The 17,440-nt window shown below is 38.4% G+C and overlaps 1 protein-coding gene across 3 annotated transcripts; it reads left to right on the forward strand.

The window, feature by feature from the left end:
* Positions 1–187: 187 nt before the first annotated feature.
* On the forward strand, positions 188–10,047 carry sparcl2 (SPARC-like 2). Of its 3 annotated transcripts, none has more exons than XM_051132657.1 (9): positions 188–329; positions 1,175–1,259; positions 3,201–3,273; positions 4,021–4,132; positions 6,612–6,730; positions 6,848–7,002; positions 9,185–9,297; positions 9,709–9,803; positions 9,911–10,047. In XM_051132657.1, exons 2-9 carry the CDS (start codon positions 1,200–1,202, stop codon positions 9,961–9,963), a joined length of 780 nt encoding a protein of 259 aa, XP_050988614.1. In that variant the 5' UTR covers positions 188–329; positions 1,175–1,199; the 3' UTR covers positions 9,964–10,047. The 3 variants fall into 3 exon arrangements, with proteins under 3 accessions (XP_050988614.1, XP_050988613.1, XP_050988615.1); XM_051132656.1 differs by lacking the exon at positions 188–329 and adding an exon at positions 339–531; XM_051132658.1 differs by lacking the exon at positions 188–329 and adding an exon at positions 758–822.
* Positions 10,048–17,440: the final 7,393 nt, after the last annotated feature.

Consider the following 17,440-nt stretch of genomic DNA (forward strand, 5'->3'; position numbering starts at 1 on the left):
ATCCGTGTGTGTGAGAGAGACAGAATAAGATAAAGAGAGAGTGAGAGAGCTCTGGTTCTCATTGAGTTTGGCATTACTTTACAGACAAAAAGATTTACAGGCCAAAGAAACAGATGGAAGAATGCAGTACAAAGTAGGAGGAGAGAAAAGAGAGAGAGTTAAGGTTTGCACGGTGTCTTTAGATGTTTTTCACAGTCCATGTGTAAGTGGAGGTGAGTGAGTGCATATGTGTGTGTGTGTGCATCCATGCTGTTAATGGATCGCTAATTAAGGACTTCTCAGGTGAAGCCAGAAAAAGCAGGAGAGGAAATGGAGGAGTGGAGAGCCAGGTAAGAGGAGACGGTAGAAATAGATTATCAAATGAAGAGAGAAGATGGGGGGAAAAAAGACAAACCTGAAGGAGGGGCAGAGGGAAAAGAAAGGTATGTGGCTGCCTGATAGTGTGAGAGGGAATACGAAGAGAAGAGAGTAGAAGAAGGAGGCAAAGAAATTAAATAGGCACGGAAAGAGATCATAAGAGAAGAGAGACTGGTAAGAATTTCTACACCAATTAAAAGAAACAGCAAAGGAATGAAAGGGTGATTCTGTCAGTACGACTGCTCTGTTAGCGTAACTCTATCTGCTCTGAGCCGTAACTTACAGTAATGACTTCCCAGTGATGGGGCCACTCCATTCTACACACACACATACACACTTCTAATGAGCACTCCGGGGCTTATACACAATACTGAGACTACTGTGAGTTATTTAAAGAGAAGAGCGATCAGACACATTCAGCTTTGATCAAGACTTGGGCTTTGTCTTTTATCTTGACTTTTATAAGTATGATCTCTTATGCTTTCTATTACAGTCTCTTTTTTTGACATATCAGGTTGATATGATAGTGTAGATCTTTACGTGGATGTTGTTTTTTCTGTCTGTACCTCTTGTGTGCGGTGTTCATTAGTTCCGTGCTTTCTTGATGAAATGCAGAACGTCTCTCAGGATATCCTCAAGAAGATTCAAATCTTTGGGAGAGAATGATTAAATTTTAAACACAATCTTCATTCCCTTATACTTATTCTGAAAAGTTTTCGTTTTTTGGAGAAACTTTTTAGGCATCAGAGTGCATTCTGGGTGAGATTCTGAGTCTGGATTGAAAGTTTTAAAGTCACCTGTTGAACGCATGTTTCAGATCCATAAACGTCCTTCCGTGAGAAATGCACCTGTTCTGTCGTCTGCTGTTCTTGACAATTACCCTTCACCTTGGTGTTGTCAAGGTAAGTGGTTTATAGTTGCTTTGGTGTTGCTAATGTGTTCTGAATGTAATTATGAAAAAAAAGTTAAGATTAAGAAAAGCAATTGGCAAATGCTTTTTGAAATGCATGTTGCTTTATTTAACAGCATTTTATAACATTAATTAAATGTGCAAATATGTCTGTCAATTTAGAAAATACAGTTGAAGTCAAAAGTTTACATACACCTTGCAGAATCTGCGAAATGTTAATTATTTTTCCAAAATAAGAGGGTTCGTACAAAATTCATGTTATTTTTTAGTACTGACCTGAATAAAATATTTCACATAAAAGACGTTTACATATACTTCACAAGAGAAAATAATAATTTATATTTAATTTATAAAAATGACCCTGTTTAGAAGTCCACATACACTTGATTCTTAAAGTAGAAGTCTATGGGAGAAGTCCACTTCCAGAACAATTTACAAATAATGTACTCACCCTCTTGTCATCCAAGATGTTCATGTCTTTCTTTCTTCAGTCGTAAAAAAAATTATGTTTTTTGAGGAAAACATTTCAGGATTTTTCTCCATATAATGGACTGATATGGTGCCCCGGATTAGAACTTCCAAAATGCAGTTTACATGCAGCTTCAAACGATCCCAAATGCGGTTGTAAACGATCTCACCTGAGGAAGAAGGGTCTTATCTATCATAAACGATCAGTTATTTTCCTAAAATTAATACAATTTATTTACTTTTTAATGTCAAACGCTTAGCTGGTCTTGCTCTTCCTGAACCCCCTGTGTATTCTAGCTCAAGACAGTTAGGGTGTGTCGAAAAACTCAACTTCAAAATCATCCTATATTGCCGTTTTACCTTTTTAGTTAAGGGTTTTTGATCTTCTTTGCATGTTCAATTTGTAAAGACTGGGTCGGAACTTCTGCAACGATGTAGGATGATTTTGAAATGATTTTTGAAGTTGGGGTTAGGGAGAGGGAGAAAATACGGTCCGAGTCCCTTGTTTGTGCTGAACAGTTAAACTGTCCACTGTTCAGCATTCAGCATTTTTTGTATTTAAACCCTTTCCAACAATGACTTTATGATTTTGAGATCTATCTTTTCATACTGAGGACAACTGAGGGACTCTGCAACTATTACAGAAGGTTCAAACGCTCACTGATGCTTCAGAAGGAAACACAATGCATGGTCATGGGGTGAAAACTTTTGAATAGAATGAATATTTGTGTACATTTTTCTTATTTTGCCTTAATGTCTTTTTCATTTAGTACTGCTACAGAAGATACTTACATGTTTCCCAGAAGACAAAACATGTTAAATTTACCCTGATCTTCAAATTCAAAAAGCTTTCACCCCTGGCTCTTAATGCATTATGTTTCCTTATTCCTTATAATGCATTATGTTATACTTATTTATTTAAATTTAATTGTTAAAGTTTATATAAAGTTTATCATACAATACTATCAGTTCGAAAGAGTTAAAAGAGAGGTAGAGGTTACAAGTGAGTGAAAGTGTGAGTCCAAGTCTGTAAAAAACTGTAAAAGCTTTCACGCTTACTGTGCCGTAATGGTTAACAGACTGCTGTAAATGTGCATGCTTCTTCATTCTTCTCTACATGTGTCTCTCCCTCTTTTTTAAAGCATATTTCTGCACACATGCTCTCGCAATATGACTCTCATCCATCAAGCCTTAAACATGCTTGAGTAATTCTCTCATATATTTGAAGATCTCAAAGATCATGACAAGGACTTTGGATAATTGAAAAATAAATTACAGCTCATTGCTGTTTACTATAAAAGCCGTAAATCTAACAGACAGCATATAAAAAATAAAAGCTTTTTACGTATTATTTTGGTTGCAAGGATAAGCCAGACCTGCCTGCCTGTGGACCGTGCCAGTAGATGTTTATGGTCATTTTTACAAGAACAAACCCCATGTGAATGACCTTATTTGTGTGTGTAAGGGTGGAAGAGCCCAGCGTAAACAGAGGCAGGCTGAGGAGAAATTAAGGCCGTATTTGGGCAGAGTGGATCCAGGTGAGTCAGTTCACTTCCAGAACAAAAATGTACAGATAATTTACTCACCGCCTTGTCATCCAAGATGTTCATGTCTTTCTTTCTTCAGTCGTAAAAAAATTATGTTTTTTAAAGAAAACATTTCAGGATTTCTCTCCATGTAGTGGACTTCTATGGTGCCTGCTAGTTTGAACTTCCAAAATGCAACTTCAAAGGGCTCTAAACGATCCCAGCTGAAGTTTATCTAGTGAAACGATTGGTTATTTTCTAAAAACAATTACAATTTATATACTTTTTAACCTCAAATGCTCGTCTTGTCTAGCTCTGCGTGAACTCTGTGTATTCCGGTTCAATACAGTTAGGGTATGTAAAACTCCTATCTCATTTTCTCATTTTTAGAAAATAACCAATCTTTTTGCTAGATAAGAGCTTTCTTCCTTGGCTGGGATCGTTTAGAGCCATTTGAAGCAGCATTTAAGCTGCATTTTGGAAGTTCAAACTCGCGGGCACCATTGAAGTCCACTATATGGAGAGAAATCCTGAAATGTTTTCCTCAAAAAACATAATTTCTTTACAACTGAAGAAAGAAAGACAAACATCTTGGATGACAAGGGGGTGAGTACATTATCTGTAAATTTTTGTTCTGGAAGTGAACTTCTCCTTTATGAGACTTTTAAAAATCGTTTTGTACATCATTTATTTAGTATAAAAAGTTTCTTCCTCTTTTTACCATTAAACTCACTCTCTTTCTTTCATTGTCCTCTTCAGAATCCCTGTGTCAGCTGTTGAAATGTCACAGTCCTATTGGTTCCTGGTGCCAAGTAGTGAAGGAGGGTGGAGTTCTCATCCCTAAATGTGTGTGTCCAAAGACCTGCCCACGGTAATACACACACACCAACAAATTAATAACAATTTTCCAAGACACCTGAGCTAATTTCATTGCCAAGCTACTTACAGTGAGCCAACGGCATGAACAGTGCAGCTCAGAGCTCAGCATCATGATTAAGAACAGAATAATGACGTAAGACACTCCTTACGGCTCACAGACTCCTTGGAATCAAACCAGGAGCCCAGACATTTAACTACTGGTAAATTCGCTCCATGCACTTAGTCTTTAATGCAGATAAAGGCCACATGCAGGAAAAAAAGTGAGATGTGCTTGAGGGCAGTAACACATTTAAAGGATTAGTTCACTTCTGGAATAAAAAAATTCCTGATAATTTACTCACCCTCATGTCATCCAATATCTGTCTTTCTATAGCTGAAAAGAATTCAAGGTTATTGAAAAAAACCTTTCAGGATTTTTCTCCATATAGTGGACTTCAATGGGGTTCAGTGGGTTGAAGGTTGAAATTGCAGTTTCAATGCAGCTTCAAATGGCTCTACATGATCCCAGCTAAGGAATAAAGATCTTATCTAACAAAACAATCCTTCATTTTCTCTGCCAAGCGTGTCTGCAACTTCATGCATTAAGTAATCACCCGTGGTTAGTTCTTCGTCTGTGTATTTCAGTTCAAAAAGGTAGAGGTAGAGTGAAAACACTCAATCTTATTTTCTTCTCCAACTTCAAAAGTATCCATCATCGTTGTTTTACCTTTTTTTGTAAAGGGCAATTGACTTTCTTTGCATGTTCACTTTGTAAACACTAGGTCGGTGCTTCCGCCTACGCCACGCATCACCTTTCCAGCGTGTCTACTTAATGCGTGAAGTCAAGCTAGTGCAAGATGAGCATTTGTGGTTAAAAATTACATAAATTTTTTTTTTTTTTTTTTTTTTTTTTTTTTACAAAATAACCAATTGTTTCACTAGATAAGACCCGTATTCCTTGGCTGGGATCGTGTAGAGCCCTTCGAAGCTGCATTGAAACTGCAATTTGGACCTTCAACCCTTTGAAGTCCAATATAGAGAGGAAAATCCTGGAATGCTTTCCTTAAAAACCTTAATTTCTTTTTGACTGATGAAAGAAAGACATGAACATATTTGATGACATAGGGGTAAACTAATGAGTGAACTAAAGTGAACTAATCCTTTAAAAAATGCTAAAGCAGTTTAAACAAATGAAATTTTATTAAAGGGGTCATCGGATGCTAAGTTCACTTTTTCATGTTGTTTGAACATTAATGTGTGTTGGCAGTGTATGTACCAATCTACCCTATAATGAAAAAATCCATGCAGTGGTTTTTAATTAATCTGTAAAAATAATATCCCCTTTTTCAAATCGAGCCGTTCTCAGATATCTGTCGGTGTGCCGTCACACCCACAGAGGCCGCTCCCACGATAGTTGACATGACATGAGCAAATCATTCATGATCCAGCTTCACTTACAGCAGAAGTGAGTATAAACGTTTTTTTTATGAATCTTTGCGATCGCCTTTCCTTATAATGTGGTAGTTAAGAAGTTTAGCGGCTAAACGCAGCTAAACGCGGCTGAAGTAAACAAGATCGTCACTCCACAGAGAGAAGAGAGGGGCGGGGTGAGCAGAGCTCATCTGCATTTAAAGGAACAACCCCTTAGAATGAGATGATTTTTGCAGAGCTAATTTTGACAAGGTAAAAGGGTGTTGTTTTACAAAACCATTGAGAATTTTTAATCAAAGTATATTAGAGACTTTTCATTAAGACCCTAAGGAATCTTATCAACTTGTGGAAAATGGGCATCCGATGACCCCTTTAAAACATTTCAGGCACAACTGAGATTACACCCAATGTAGTTCTAAAAAACATCCTAAAAAACAATTAAACAGCTTTAAACTTGATTCAGTCAAAACCCAAATTCTTCTTTCTACATCAAGTGGACATTCAACACAGTACCAAAGTTAGTTATCATTAAATAATAAAAAGTCTATAAATATATTGAAATTCATTAGTATTCCTGTTCCTTCAACTGCATAAACATGTTAAAATCCGTTTTGGTTTTCTAAATGTCTCTTTTGATGGTTTCATGCTAGTTCGCTGCTTAAAACACTCTGTGACAGGCACAAACTATTTTTATCCTCACTGCAAGTGAGATTAATGCAATATGTATTTTCTTTCATCTTGCGTAATTGTATTCATGTTTTTTGATGTCGCACAACCTGTCCATTTTGGCATCTGACCAATTTGGCTGCTATTAATAAGTGACAAGATGATTTTATACCAAAATAGTACACCGTTTTATATGACGCACAGTGATGTCAACAACAAAAAATATGAAGAGCATTTTCTCATTTCATTTACAAAATTTGCCGTTTTTGCACAATTATATGATTAGTTGAATTTCATTATTTCCGTTTAGTATTGTTACCTGCTGTCCTTGGCTCGGAACAAACCCAGTCGAGAAGAACTTTGCACTTTGTGTGTGTATGTGTTATTTTCCACAGGCAGGGGGCACCAGTCTGCAGCGTTATGGGGAAGATGTACAGCAATGAGTGTCTTCTTCACAAGGAGGCCTGCCGCAAAAAACGACGCATTGGCAAGGCACATACTGGAGCTTGTCTGGGTAGAAATACACACACACACACACATTTTTAGTTTCATTACACTTAAATGCACATTCAATCACTGTATCCAGTGATGTTGTCTAAAAACACTCTATCTCTTGTGGTTTCTCTGTCAGTGAGCGAGGCTGAGTGCTCTGAGGAAGAGTTCGGTCAGTTCCCGTACCGTCTGCTGGACTGGTTCTTACTCCTCAGCAGAATGGGAGAGAGATACACACCAGCCGCTCCCTCACAAAGCTGCCTCACACACACACAGCGAACACAGCTTGCAGAGGTAACACAAAGAAACACTCAAATCACTTACACATATACACACTTTTCATGTATTTTTACTTTTCAACACACTTAGACGCACACGTTGTTGTGGTGTGTATGTGTGATGCTTTATGTCAAGAGTCAAAAGAAACTCTTGGTTCATGTAGTTACTTTCACTAACCATTCACTTCCAGGCAGGTCTTGAAATTAAACTTAAAGAAAGTAATTTGATATCTTCACAGTATTTTGATTGGAAAAACTCCTATGAACACACATTATTGATTACCTGCACATTGATTATCTTAAAATTATTCAAGGGATCGGTTACCCAAAAATGAAAATTAGCCCATTATTTACTCACCCTCATGTCGTTCCAAACCCGTAAGACCTTCGTTCATCTTCAGAACACAAATTAAAGGGTTAGTTCACCCAAAAATGAAAATTAGCCCATTATTTACTCACCCTCCAGGCATCCTAGGTATATGACTTCCTTCTTTCAGACAAATTCAATCTGAGTTATATTTAAAAATGTTCTGGCTCTTCCAAGCTTTATCATGGCAATAGGTGGGTGTTTCTCTTCGACAAGTCAAAACAAGTCCAATAAAGTGCATCCATCCATAATTAAAAGTGCCTTACACGGCTCCGGGGGAGTGAATAAAGACCTCCTGTAGCGAATCTATGTGTTTTTGTAAGAAAAATATCTTTTTATAAGAAAAAGAATGTTGGAGGATTTCGATATAAGCCAAGAGTAGACTGGTTTTCCTTTGCTAAAGTAAGGAAACTTCGCTTCCTTTGCTCCTGTAAACAAATGTTGGTTTTCACGAGACTCACAGCCGCATGCGCAACGCCGACGTCCTACGTCATCCGCCTGGAGCTGCTTCCGTGTACAACAGTGAGCGCAAGCTAGATTAAAGTGATTATTACGTTTTAAATATGGATATTGTTCTTACATAGATTCTCTACAGGAGGTCTTTATTCACCCCCTGGAGCTGTTTGAGGCACTTTTTATTATGGATGGATGCACTTTATTGGACTTGTTTTGACCTGTTGAAGAGAAACACCCACCTATTGTCATGATAACGCTTAAAAGAGTCTGGACTTTTTTTATATATATATATATAACTCTGATTGGATTCGTCTGAAAGAAGGAAGTCATATACACCTAGGATGCCTAGAGGGTGAGTAAATAATGGGCTAATTTTCATTTTTGGGTGAAGTATCCCTTTAAGATATTTTTTATGAAATCCAGGAGATTTCTGACCCTGCATAGACAGCAACACAACTAAAACGTTGAAGGTCCAGAAAGGTAGTAAACACATCGTTAAAATAGTCCATGTGACATCAGTGGTTCAACCTTAATTTTATGAAGCTACGAGAATACTTTTTTGGAAGAGGTTTACATCATCAGAGAAAAGTCTGTCGTTTCACCAACAGATTGAGTTACAGCCTGATTTAAAATTACAAGCTCAAACCATTTCTAAAAAAATGAAATACATGGATGAATTGTTCGCAAAAGATCAATAACATGCATTTAGGAAATAGATAGTGTGAATATCTATTTCATACCAGCTTTAAGCGTTCCTCTGAGACACTACCCTTCTAAAATTCACTTTGTGTCAAAGTACATTGTGAGTAGTGTAAGTGCGCAGTGTATAAAAGCCTCTTTTGTTACGTAACTTTTTTTATGAACCAGTCAGAGCTATTTTGAGCCTGCTAATTGAATGTAATACTTGTAGGCCGGGTTTCACAAACAGGGCTTAGACTAAGCCAGGATTAGGCCATAGTTCAATCAGGACATGTAAGTAGTTTTATAAACGTGCCTTAGAAAAAACATTACTGGTGTGCATCTAAAAGCAAAACAAAGGCACTGATATACTTTAAGATCAGTCAGTGCAAGTTTCTTTTACTTGAAACAGCTCCGACTTACATTTTAGTCTACAGTAGGACTAGGCTTAAGCCTTGTTTGTGAAGTATTTAAAAAAAAAACTTAATTAATTTAAATATTAAATGAGAATAAATAAAACTCAAACTCATTTTCTATGATTCTATGATTTCTTCTCCAACACCCATAAAAAGTTATCTCAGCGAGTGGAATAAGGGACTTTCTTTTCTATTCACTTGTGAATTTGTGATAAAAGCATTAAGTCCTGCTCCTTTATTCTTTTGTCTCGCTTCGTCTATTTTCCCCCTTTATTTTTCAGAGGAGGTTCGTTCTGCTGGATCGCAACAGGGACGGGAAGTTAAGCAGAAGAGATCTGAGAAAGCTTCACTATAAGCGGATGCCACTGGAGCACTGCGCTCAAAGATTCTTCCAGTAACACACACACAGAAAACGTCACCAGTGCCTATAGACACACACAATCACCTCGCCACTGTGATTTTGTGATGTTTTCTCCTGTCTGACCTTCTTTGTATTTGCATAATATTACTACACACCCTCCCCAGCACCCTTCTGATTATAGTACACATGCCTTCAGGATGTCACCCACCCCTCTCTCGCATCCTCTTTCAATCTCTCTTCTCTCGCTCATCCTCTCAATCTCCCCCTCTCTCATTCAAAGCTGTGAATGCTTATTGCCTTCCTACTGTTCTAATGTGAGTGGTGTCCTTTACGGCTGATAGCAGTGGAGAGTGATGTAGAGGGGTGTAGAAATTGAAAACGAGACAGACAGAGGCAAAGAGAGCCCACTTGTAGATTTCAACAGTATTGTGTTTGTGTGTGTAGGTCATGTGACAAGAACAAGAATAAGAAGGTGACCTTGAGGGAGTGGACATCCTGTCTGGTTGACCGGTCAGAACGCTGGTTTCAGGATTTCATGTGTAAGTCTATATTTGTTTGGTCTGAATATGAGATTCTCATGTGTAAGCATGTTCAAACACATACGCACACACACACATCGTGTCCCTTTTTCCTCTCTCTACCTCAGCCGTGAAGATGGGCTCACCAAAGCTGTGTCCTGTCCCAGACAACAACCTTTAAATTTAGATGCTTCATCCAGGGGGAATCGTATTTTAAACCTCATCAGCTTGATTCGTGAATATTAATTAATTAGCTGACATGACATTTATCTTCAAGTTATAATAATTGGTTCCTGCAGAAAGCTAGCCATTTGCATTCTGCGTTTGTTGAAGTAAAAATACAGTAAAACTGTGATATTGTGAAATATTCTTACAATTTAAAATAACTGATTTTATTTGAATATATTTTAAAATGTAATTTATTCCTGTGATGGCAAAGCTAAATTTTCAACAGCCATTACTCCAGTCTGGAGTGTCACATGATCCTTTAAAAATTATTCTTATATGCTGATTTATTACGTAAAGGGATAGTTCACCGAAAAATGAAAATTCTGTCATTAATTACTCACCTTCATGTCATTACGAACTCGTAAGACCTTCGTTTATCTTTGGAACACAAATTAAGATTTTTTTGATGAAATCCAAGAGCTTTCTGATCCTGCATAGACAGCAATGTAATGTGAACACACCGAAGATAAGAAATTGTTTAAGTTGTTTTTGTTTTCTTTGCGCACAAGAAGTATTCTCGTAGTTTAATAAAAGTATGGTTGAAACACTTATGTCACATGGACTATTTTATCAATGTCCGTACTACCTTTCAGGACCTTGAATGTGGTAATTACACTACCAGTTTATAGCAGCAAAAGCATGTATATTACAGCAAAAGCAGTAATATTGTGAAATATTTCTACTATTTAAATAACTGCTTTCTATTTGAATAGATTTAAAAATGTAATTCATTCATGTGATCAAAGCTAAATTTTCAGCATCATTACTCCAGTCTTCAGTGGCACATGATCTTTCAGAAATCATGTTGATTTGCTGTTCAAGAAACATTTATTATCAATATTTAAAACAGTTGAGTACATTTTTTTCAGGATTCTTTGAATAAAAAGATACAAAGATCAACATTCATCTGAAATAAAAAAAAAAAAAAAAAAAAAAAAAAAAAAAAAAAGCTTTTGTGACATTATACACCGTCACGTTTCAGGCAGGAACAGACGAACAACGACGCAGTGAAACGAACAGTCTTTAATAATCCACAGGGAAACACAGGAAACACTGGAACACAGGGTGGTAACATCAACGTCCGACAAGGAAAGGGGGAAAACAAACGCTATATACACACACAGACTGATTACAAACACAGGTGCAGACAATAAGGGAAATACCAAAACACACAGAGCTGCAGGGGGAAATGATGGGAGAAACCAACTAATCAGTCCAGGGGTGTGACATTACCTCCCCCTCCCGGAAGGCGCGTCCTCGCGCCAGCAAACAGGGAAAACAAAATGTACAGTCTTAGGAGGGGGCTTCGGCGGAGGACGGACTCCCGGGAGGAGGGCAAAAGATGGAGTCCAGGGTGGTGACGGAATAGTCCATGGAGGTGATGATGGAGGGAGGAGCCAAGGAGGAGACAGGAGGGGGCTGGAGCAGGAGGAGCCAGGTGAGACCCAGACCGCAGCCATGGTGGAACCCCACGGTGGAGCCGATGGAGGGAGGAGCCATGGTGGAGGAAGGGCTGACGACACCATGGGGCCGACCAACAGAGGCGGAGCAGGTGGTGGTAGAGCCTGAGGCGGAGACGGAGAGCCGATGATCCTGGGCGACACCGAGGATCCGGAGGGCCCAGGCGGCGCCCAAGGCTCTGGCGACCAAGGCGGAGGTGGAGGTCCGCGGCGGAGCCGAAGCGACAAAGGACCGAGGCTGTGCCTGTGGGAGGGAGGAGGTCCACAGAGCCGGAGGGACGGAGCGACGAGGCGCAGCCGGAGGAGTGGAGTCCAGAGACGAAGGTGGGGCGACGACTGACCAGGGCGGAGCCGGAGGGATGATGGAGCCCGGTGGAGCTGGTGGACCGACGGGCGACGGTGGAGACGAGGGAGCTGAGAGCCGGGGTGTAGCCGCAGGGTCGGAGGGCCGAGGCGGAGTCCAGGACTCTGAGGCTGGAGGCAAAGATGAGGGATCCTCCAGCCATGACACCGATGGAGACTGGCAGACCCGCGGCGAACCCACCGCACAGATGGTGAGCAGAGGTGCTGACAGGAAGCAGAGATGACTGAGGGAGGGTGGGTAGGAAATCCAAACAGGCTGACAGTTCAGAATTTACAGGGGGTTCAATATTTAAATCCTCAGGGAAACATAGATCAGGTTCATTGTCTTTTATGGTATGTCCCAAAATCCAGTTAAGCTCACCCTCAGCAGTGGTGCAGTGGGTAATACTGTCCTCAGCACTTTCCTTTCCCACTGCTCCCTCCACCGTCGCGGTCATTGTGGCCGGCTCACGCACCTGATCTGACGGCTCTTGCAACCCCGCTGGTCGCGGCGGGCTGTAGCTCTCCGTCATCGGTGGGCTCTGGCTGTGATTCCGCGGGTCGGGGTGGCTGGCTGGGTTCTGGGTCTGGAGTGGCACTGGCGAGATTGTCCATGGAACAGGCGGGGAACGAGGATCGGTTTCTCGCCAGTGTCCACTCCACAAACGCAGCGAAATCCGCTCGAGGGCCGTCCTCGGACGACGGCGCTCTGCATGACGCGTTGAGGCTGGCGTTATAAAACGCACAGAGCGCGTCGTCCGGGTAGCTGGTGGTGTGAGCTAAAAGCTGGAACATGAAGGTATATCCCTCGAGCAGTAAATCCCCCTGCTTCAGCCGGAGGAGGATGAATTCCGGTCGGAGGTGATGCATAATAAACACACAACGGAAACAAAAGACTAGAAAACGAACGATAAACAAAACGGGGGGGAAAACGCAAAAAAAATTGTGTTGGTCGGACGTTCTGTCACGCTTCAGGCAGGAACAGACTAACAACGACGTATTGAAACGAAATATCTTTAATAATCCACAAGGAACACTGGGAACACTGGAAACACAGGGAGCTAACGTTAACGTCCGACCAGGAAAAGGGGAAAACAACGCTATATATGCACACACAGACTGATTACAAACACAGGTGCAGACAATAAGGGAGATACCAAAACACACAGAGCTGCAGGGGGAAATGATGGGAGAAACCAACTAATCAGTCCAGGGGTGTGACAATACACTATATCATTCAAAAGCTTGGAGTCAGTAAAAAATGTTTATATATATATATATATATATATATATATATTAATATTTTTATTAAGCAAGGATGCTTTCAGTTGATCAAAAGTAATGAAAAAGACATTTATAATAAAAAGATTTTTATTTTATTTATTTTTATTTTTTTAAGATTTTTAGATAAATGCTATTCTTCTGAACTTTCTATTCATCAAAGACCTGAAAAAATTATACTCAGCTGTTTTCAACATAATACTATATAATAATAATAAATGCTTTTTGAGCAGCAAATCAGAATTTTAGAATGATTTCTGAAGGATCATGTAACTGGAGTAATGATGCTAAAAATATGGCTTTGAAATCACAGGCATAAATTGCATTTTAAAATATATGCAAATAGAAAACAGGTATTTTAATAGTAAAAATATTTCAGAATTGTACTGTTTTTGCTGTACCTTGGATCAAATAAATGCAGGCTTGGTGAGCAAAAGAGACTTCTTTCAAAAACATTAAATATCTTACTGTTCAAAAACTTTTGACTGGTAGTTACGTTGCTGTCTATGCAGGGTCCGAAAGCTCTCGGATTTCATCAAAATTATCTTCATTTGTGTTCTGAAGATGAACGTGCGTCTTACAGGTTTGGAGCAAAATGAGGGTCAGTAATTAAAGACAAACATTTTTGGGTGAACTATCCCTTTAAGAAACGTTTCTTATTTTTAGCATTATAAAAAAAAAAAAAACGTTGCTTTGTTTAATATGTCTAAGATTAAAACAGAAGCATTCTCCATGTCTTTACGGTCACTTTTAATCAATGTAATGCAAAAGTTTTGAAAAGTATTAAGTAACAATAAAAGTTTCTTTATAACAATCTTTTTCTTTTTCTTGTTTGGCAAAATACATGGCTAATTTCAAATGATTGACTATTTGCCAGCTATACATTTTTTGTCACACTGCAGCCAAGCAAAACAAAGCACTTTAAACACAATGACTGCTGCCCAGAAACGGGGGAATGAAATTTCTAAAAGTGTGGTTATAACAGTTGCTTCACCTCTGTTATATTTAAAGTCTGATAAAAATGAGACATAATAAAAATCTAAACGTCTTTGTTGCTTTTGTATTGCTTTGTGCATGCGTGTGTGCTGTGACTTGCTGCTGCAATCTAGTCAACAAAAAGAGCTTTTTGAGGGACAGCGGCATGTATCATGGATCACACAAGCAATTACTGCAGAGAGGGACAGCAAGAGAGGAAAAGAGAGAGAGAGATTGGGCTATAACCTTAAACAGAGGAATGGAGAGCAGATTAATTGAGGGGTGGTGTTTAATAGGAGAGAGATGGAGGGAGAGATGGATGGCCCATGAGAGAGATAAAAGACTACGTGAGCAGGGATGAGAGGAATAGATAATATGGCAGAGAGAGACGGAGAAAGGGAAGGACACCGAAAGAGAGAGAGAATCTCGTAATGCACTCACAGAATGGGACGGGGAGGGGGACAAGTTACAGTAAACCATTGCAAATGGAGGAGAGAAAATAGATTGAAGCATGAAAAATGGATCAGAAAGAGAGAGACGGCAGGGGGAGGGGTGTGAGAGAGAGAGAAAGAGTTGCAGAGGGGTGTGATAAAGGGTGGGAAGAGATTGTTGGATGGAAAGAGAAAAAGAGGAGAGTAACTAAATGGCATCCCACCACAAAGTAACTTCCCCTTCCAGTACATCATCGATGTCTTCCACTTTTCCAAACACTAAATGCTTCCAATCATGTCTGCCAAGTGTGAAAAATTGATTCTCAACATTTGAAAACAAGTAGATCGGGTTTTCCATGTCTATATGACCCCAGGAAGTGCAGCAGAATAATCAGATCTCATTACATTTGTAGCTTTTAAAGTGGGTTTGGTTTCCTGTAGCTGTTGTGTAGTCAAGAAACATCTCATCTGGCAGCATCTTCTGCATTGTTTTGGTTTATGGTGCGGTTTGATATCCGTCATTGTGTTGCGTGAGCGTTCTGTGTTGTGACATTTTGAGGTTATGTTTTGAGTTTAATGTGGGCTGTGATTTTTTGTTATGTCTTGTGTTGTTAATACGCAGCGTAGTTTGGGCCTGTGTTGCCTTAGTCAATATTTTCATTCAGATTTGACTATCTGTCTTAAAGATTTTCTCTTTTTTTTAAAAAGAAGTGTTTTATCTCACCAAGGCTGCATTTATTTGTGCACACACACACCAAATAAATGTATTTAATATTTCATACTATTGCATTTATTTAATAAAACATTAATATTGAGAAACATTAGCACAGTTTAAAAAGTAAAAAAGTATTTTAAAATCTAATTTATTCCTCTGATGGCTATGGAAGCCTGTGGAAGGTAATTGTGACATTTATTCTGACTTTTTTCTTGCAATTGCAAGTTTGCATTTCACAATTCTGACATTTTTTTCCCTCAGAATTACGTGATATAAATTTGCAATTGCAAGTTATTAAGTCAGAATTCCGATATATAAAATCTTTCTCAGAATTGCCAGTTTATATCTCACAATTCTGAGAAATCAGAATTGTGAAATGTAAACTCAGAGTCAGAATTGTGAGAAGATATCTGTCTTTCCCCCCTCAAAATTGGATTTTTTATCTCACAATTGCGAGTTAATATCTTACAATTCTAGGAAAAAAGTCATAACTGCAAGATACAAACTCGCATTTGCAAGAAAAAAGAACAATCTTTTCAACTGCAACTGTCTTCCCCTGCACCGGAGTAGACCCAATGGCAGTCGGAGTCGGACTGTTAAGACGGCCATGTCAATCAAGTATCGTGGGAGTGGCCTTTGTTAGTGTGACGTCACACCGACAAAAAGCTGAGAATGGTTTGATTTGAAAAAGGGGATATTTCTTATAAAGATTACAAAAATACCACTGGGTGGTTTTTTATCACTATAGGGTGGTTGTGTACACACTGCCAACACACATTTATGTTCAAACAACATGTAAAAGTGAGTTTTGCATCCATTGACCTCTTTAATTCACAGCAATCATTACTCCAGTTATCAGTGTCACATGATCTTTCAGAAATGATTTTAATAATTTGTGCACCAAATCAGCGTAGAGTTGATGTCAAAAGTTTAATGTCAAAATGTTAATTATTTTGCCAAAATAAGAGGGATCATGCATGTTATTTTTATTTAGTACTGACCTGAATAAGATATTTCACATAAAAGACATTTACACATATTCCACAAGAGAAAATAATAGCTGAATTTATAAAAATGCTCTGTTCAAAATTTTACATACTTTTGAATACAGTTTTTCCTGAATGATCAACAGCTGTTTTTTTGTTTTATTTTGTTTTGGGGTTTTTTTTGTTTACTGATGTTGTTCATGAGTCCCTTGTTTGTTCTGAACAGTTCAACTGTCTGCTGTTCTTCGGAAAAATCCTTCAGGTGCCACAAATTCTTTGGTTTTTTAGCATTTTTGTGTATTTGAACCCTTTCCAACAATGACTTTATGATTTTGAGATCCATCTTTTCACACCGTGGACAGCTGTGGGATTCATATGCAACTATTGCAGAAGGTTCAAATGCTCACTGATGCTCCAGAAGGAAAAACATTGCATTAAGAGCCAGGGGTGAAAACTTTTGAACAGAATAAAGAAATTACATTTTTTTTATTTTGCCTAAATATCAAATTTATTACTACTGCCCTTTAGAAGCTACAGAATATACTTATATGTTTTCCAGAAGACAAAATAAGTTAAATTGATCTTCAAATTCTGTTGTGTGTTGTCTTAATGTTGTGTGTTTCCTTCTGAAACATCAGTGAGTGTTTGAACCTTCTGTAATAGTTGCATATGAGTCCCTCAGTTGTCCTCAGTGTGAAAAGATGGATTTAAAAATCATACAGTCATTGTTGGAAAGGGTTAAAATACACAAAATGCTGAAAAACCACAGAATCTGTGGGACTGAAATGATTTTTTTTAGAAGAACAGCGGGCAGTTTAACTGTTCAGGACAAACAAGTGGCTCATGAACAACTATCACTAAAAAAACCATTCAGGTAAGAACACAGTATTAAGAATCAAGCATGTGTAAACTTCTGAAGAGGGACATTTTTATAAGTTCAACTATTATTTTCTTTTGACGTGTAAACATCTTTTATGTGAAGTATCTTATTTAGGTCAGTACTAAATAAAAAATAATAATTTAGCATTTAGCATTTTTTTTAATGCTCTTATTTTGGTAAAATAATGAACATTTTGCAGATTCTGCAAAGTGTATGTAAACTTTTGACCTGAACCGTATTAAAATGATTTCTGAAGGATCATATTATTATCAATGTTAAATTACTGCTTAATATTTTGAAATCATGAGATCAATCATTCTTTGATCAATAGAAAAATAAAACACATTTATTGATTTGTAA

Source organism: Labeo rohita, chromosome 17 (assembly GCF_022985175.1).
Source record: "Labeo rohita strain BAU-BD-2019 chromosome 17, IGBB_LRoh.1.0, whole genome shotgun sequence".
Classification (NCBI taxonomy): domain Eukaryota; kingdom Metazoa; phylum Chordata; class Actinopteri; order Cypriniformes; family Cyprinidae; genus Labeo; species Labeo rohita.

Excerpts from the sequence above, each read along its gene's own strand:
- sparcl2 (XM_051132657.1), top strand. The coding sequence starts at position 1,200 with ATGCACCTGTTCTGTCGTCTGCTGTTCTTGACAATTACCCTTCACCTT. Across the intron at positions 1,260-3,200 it reads TTCACCTTGGTGTTGTCAAG|GGTGGAAGAGCCCAGCGTAA; the intron begins GTAAGTGGTTTA and ends TGTGTGTGTAAG. Across the intron at positions 4,133-6,611 it reads TGTCCAAAGACCTGCCCACG|GCAGGGGGCACCAGTCTGCA; the intron begins GTAATACACACA and ends TATTTTCCACAG.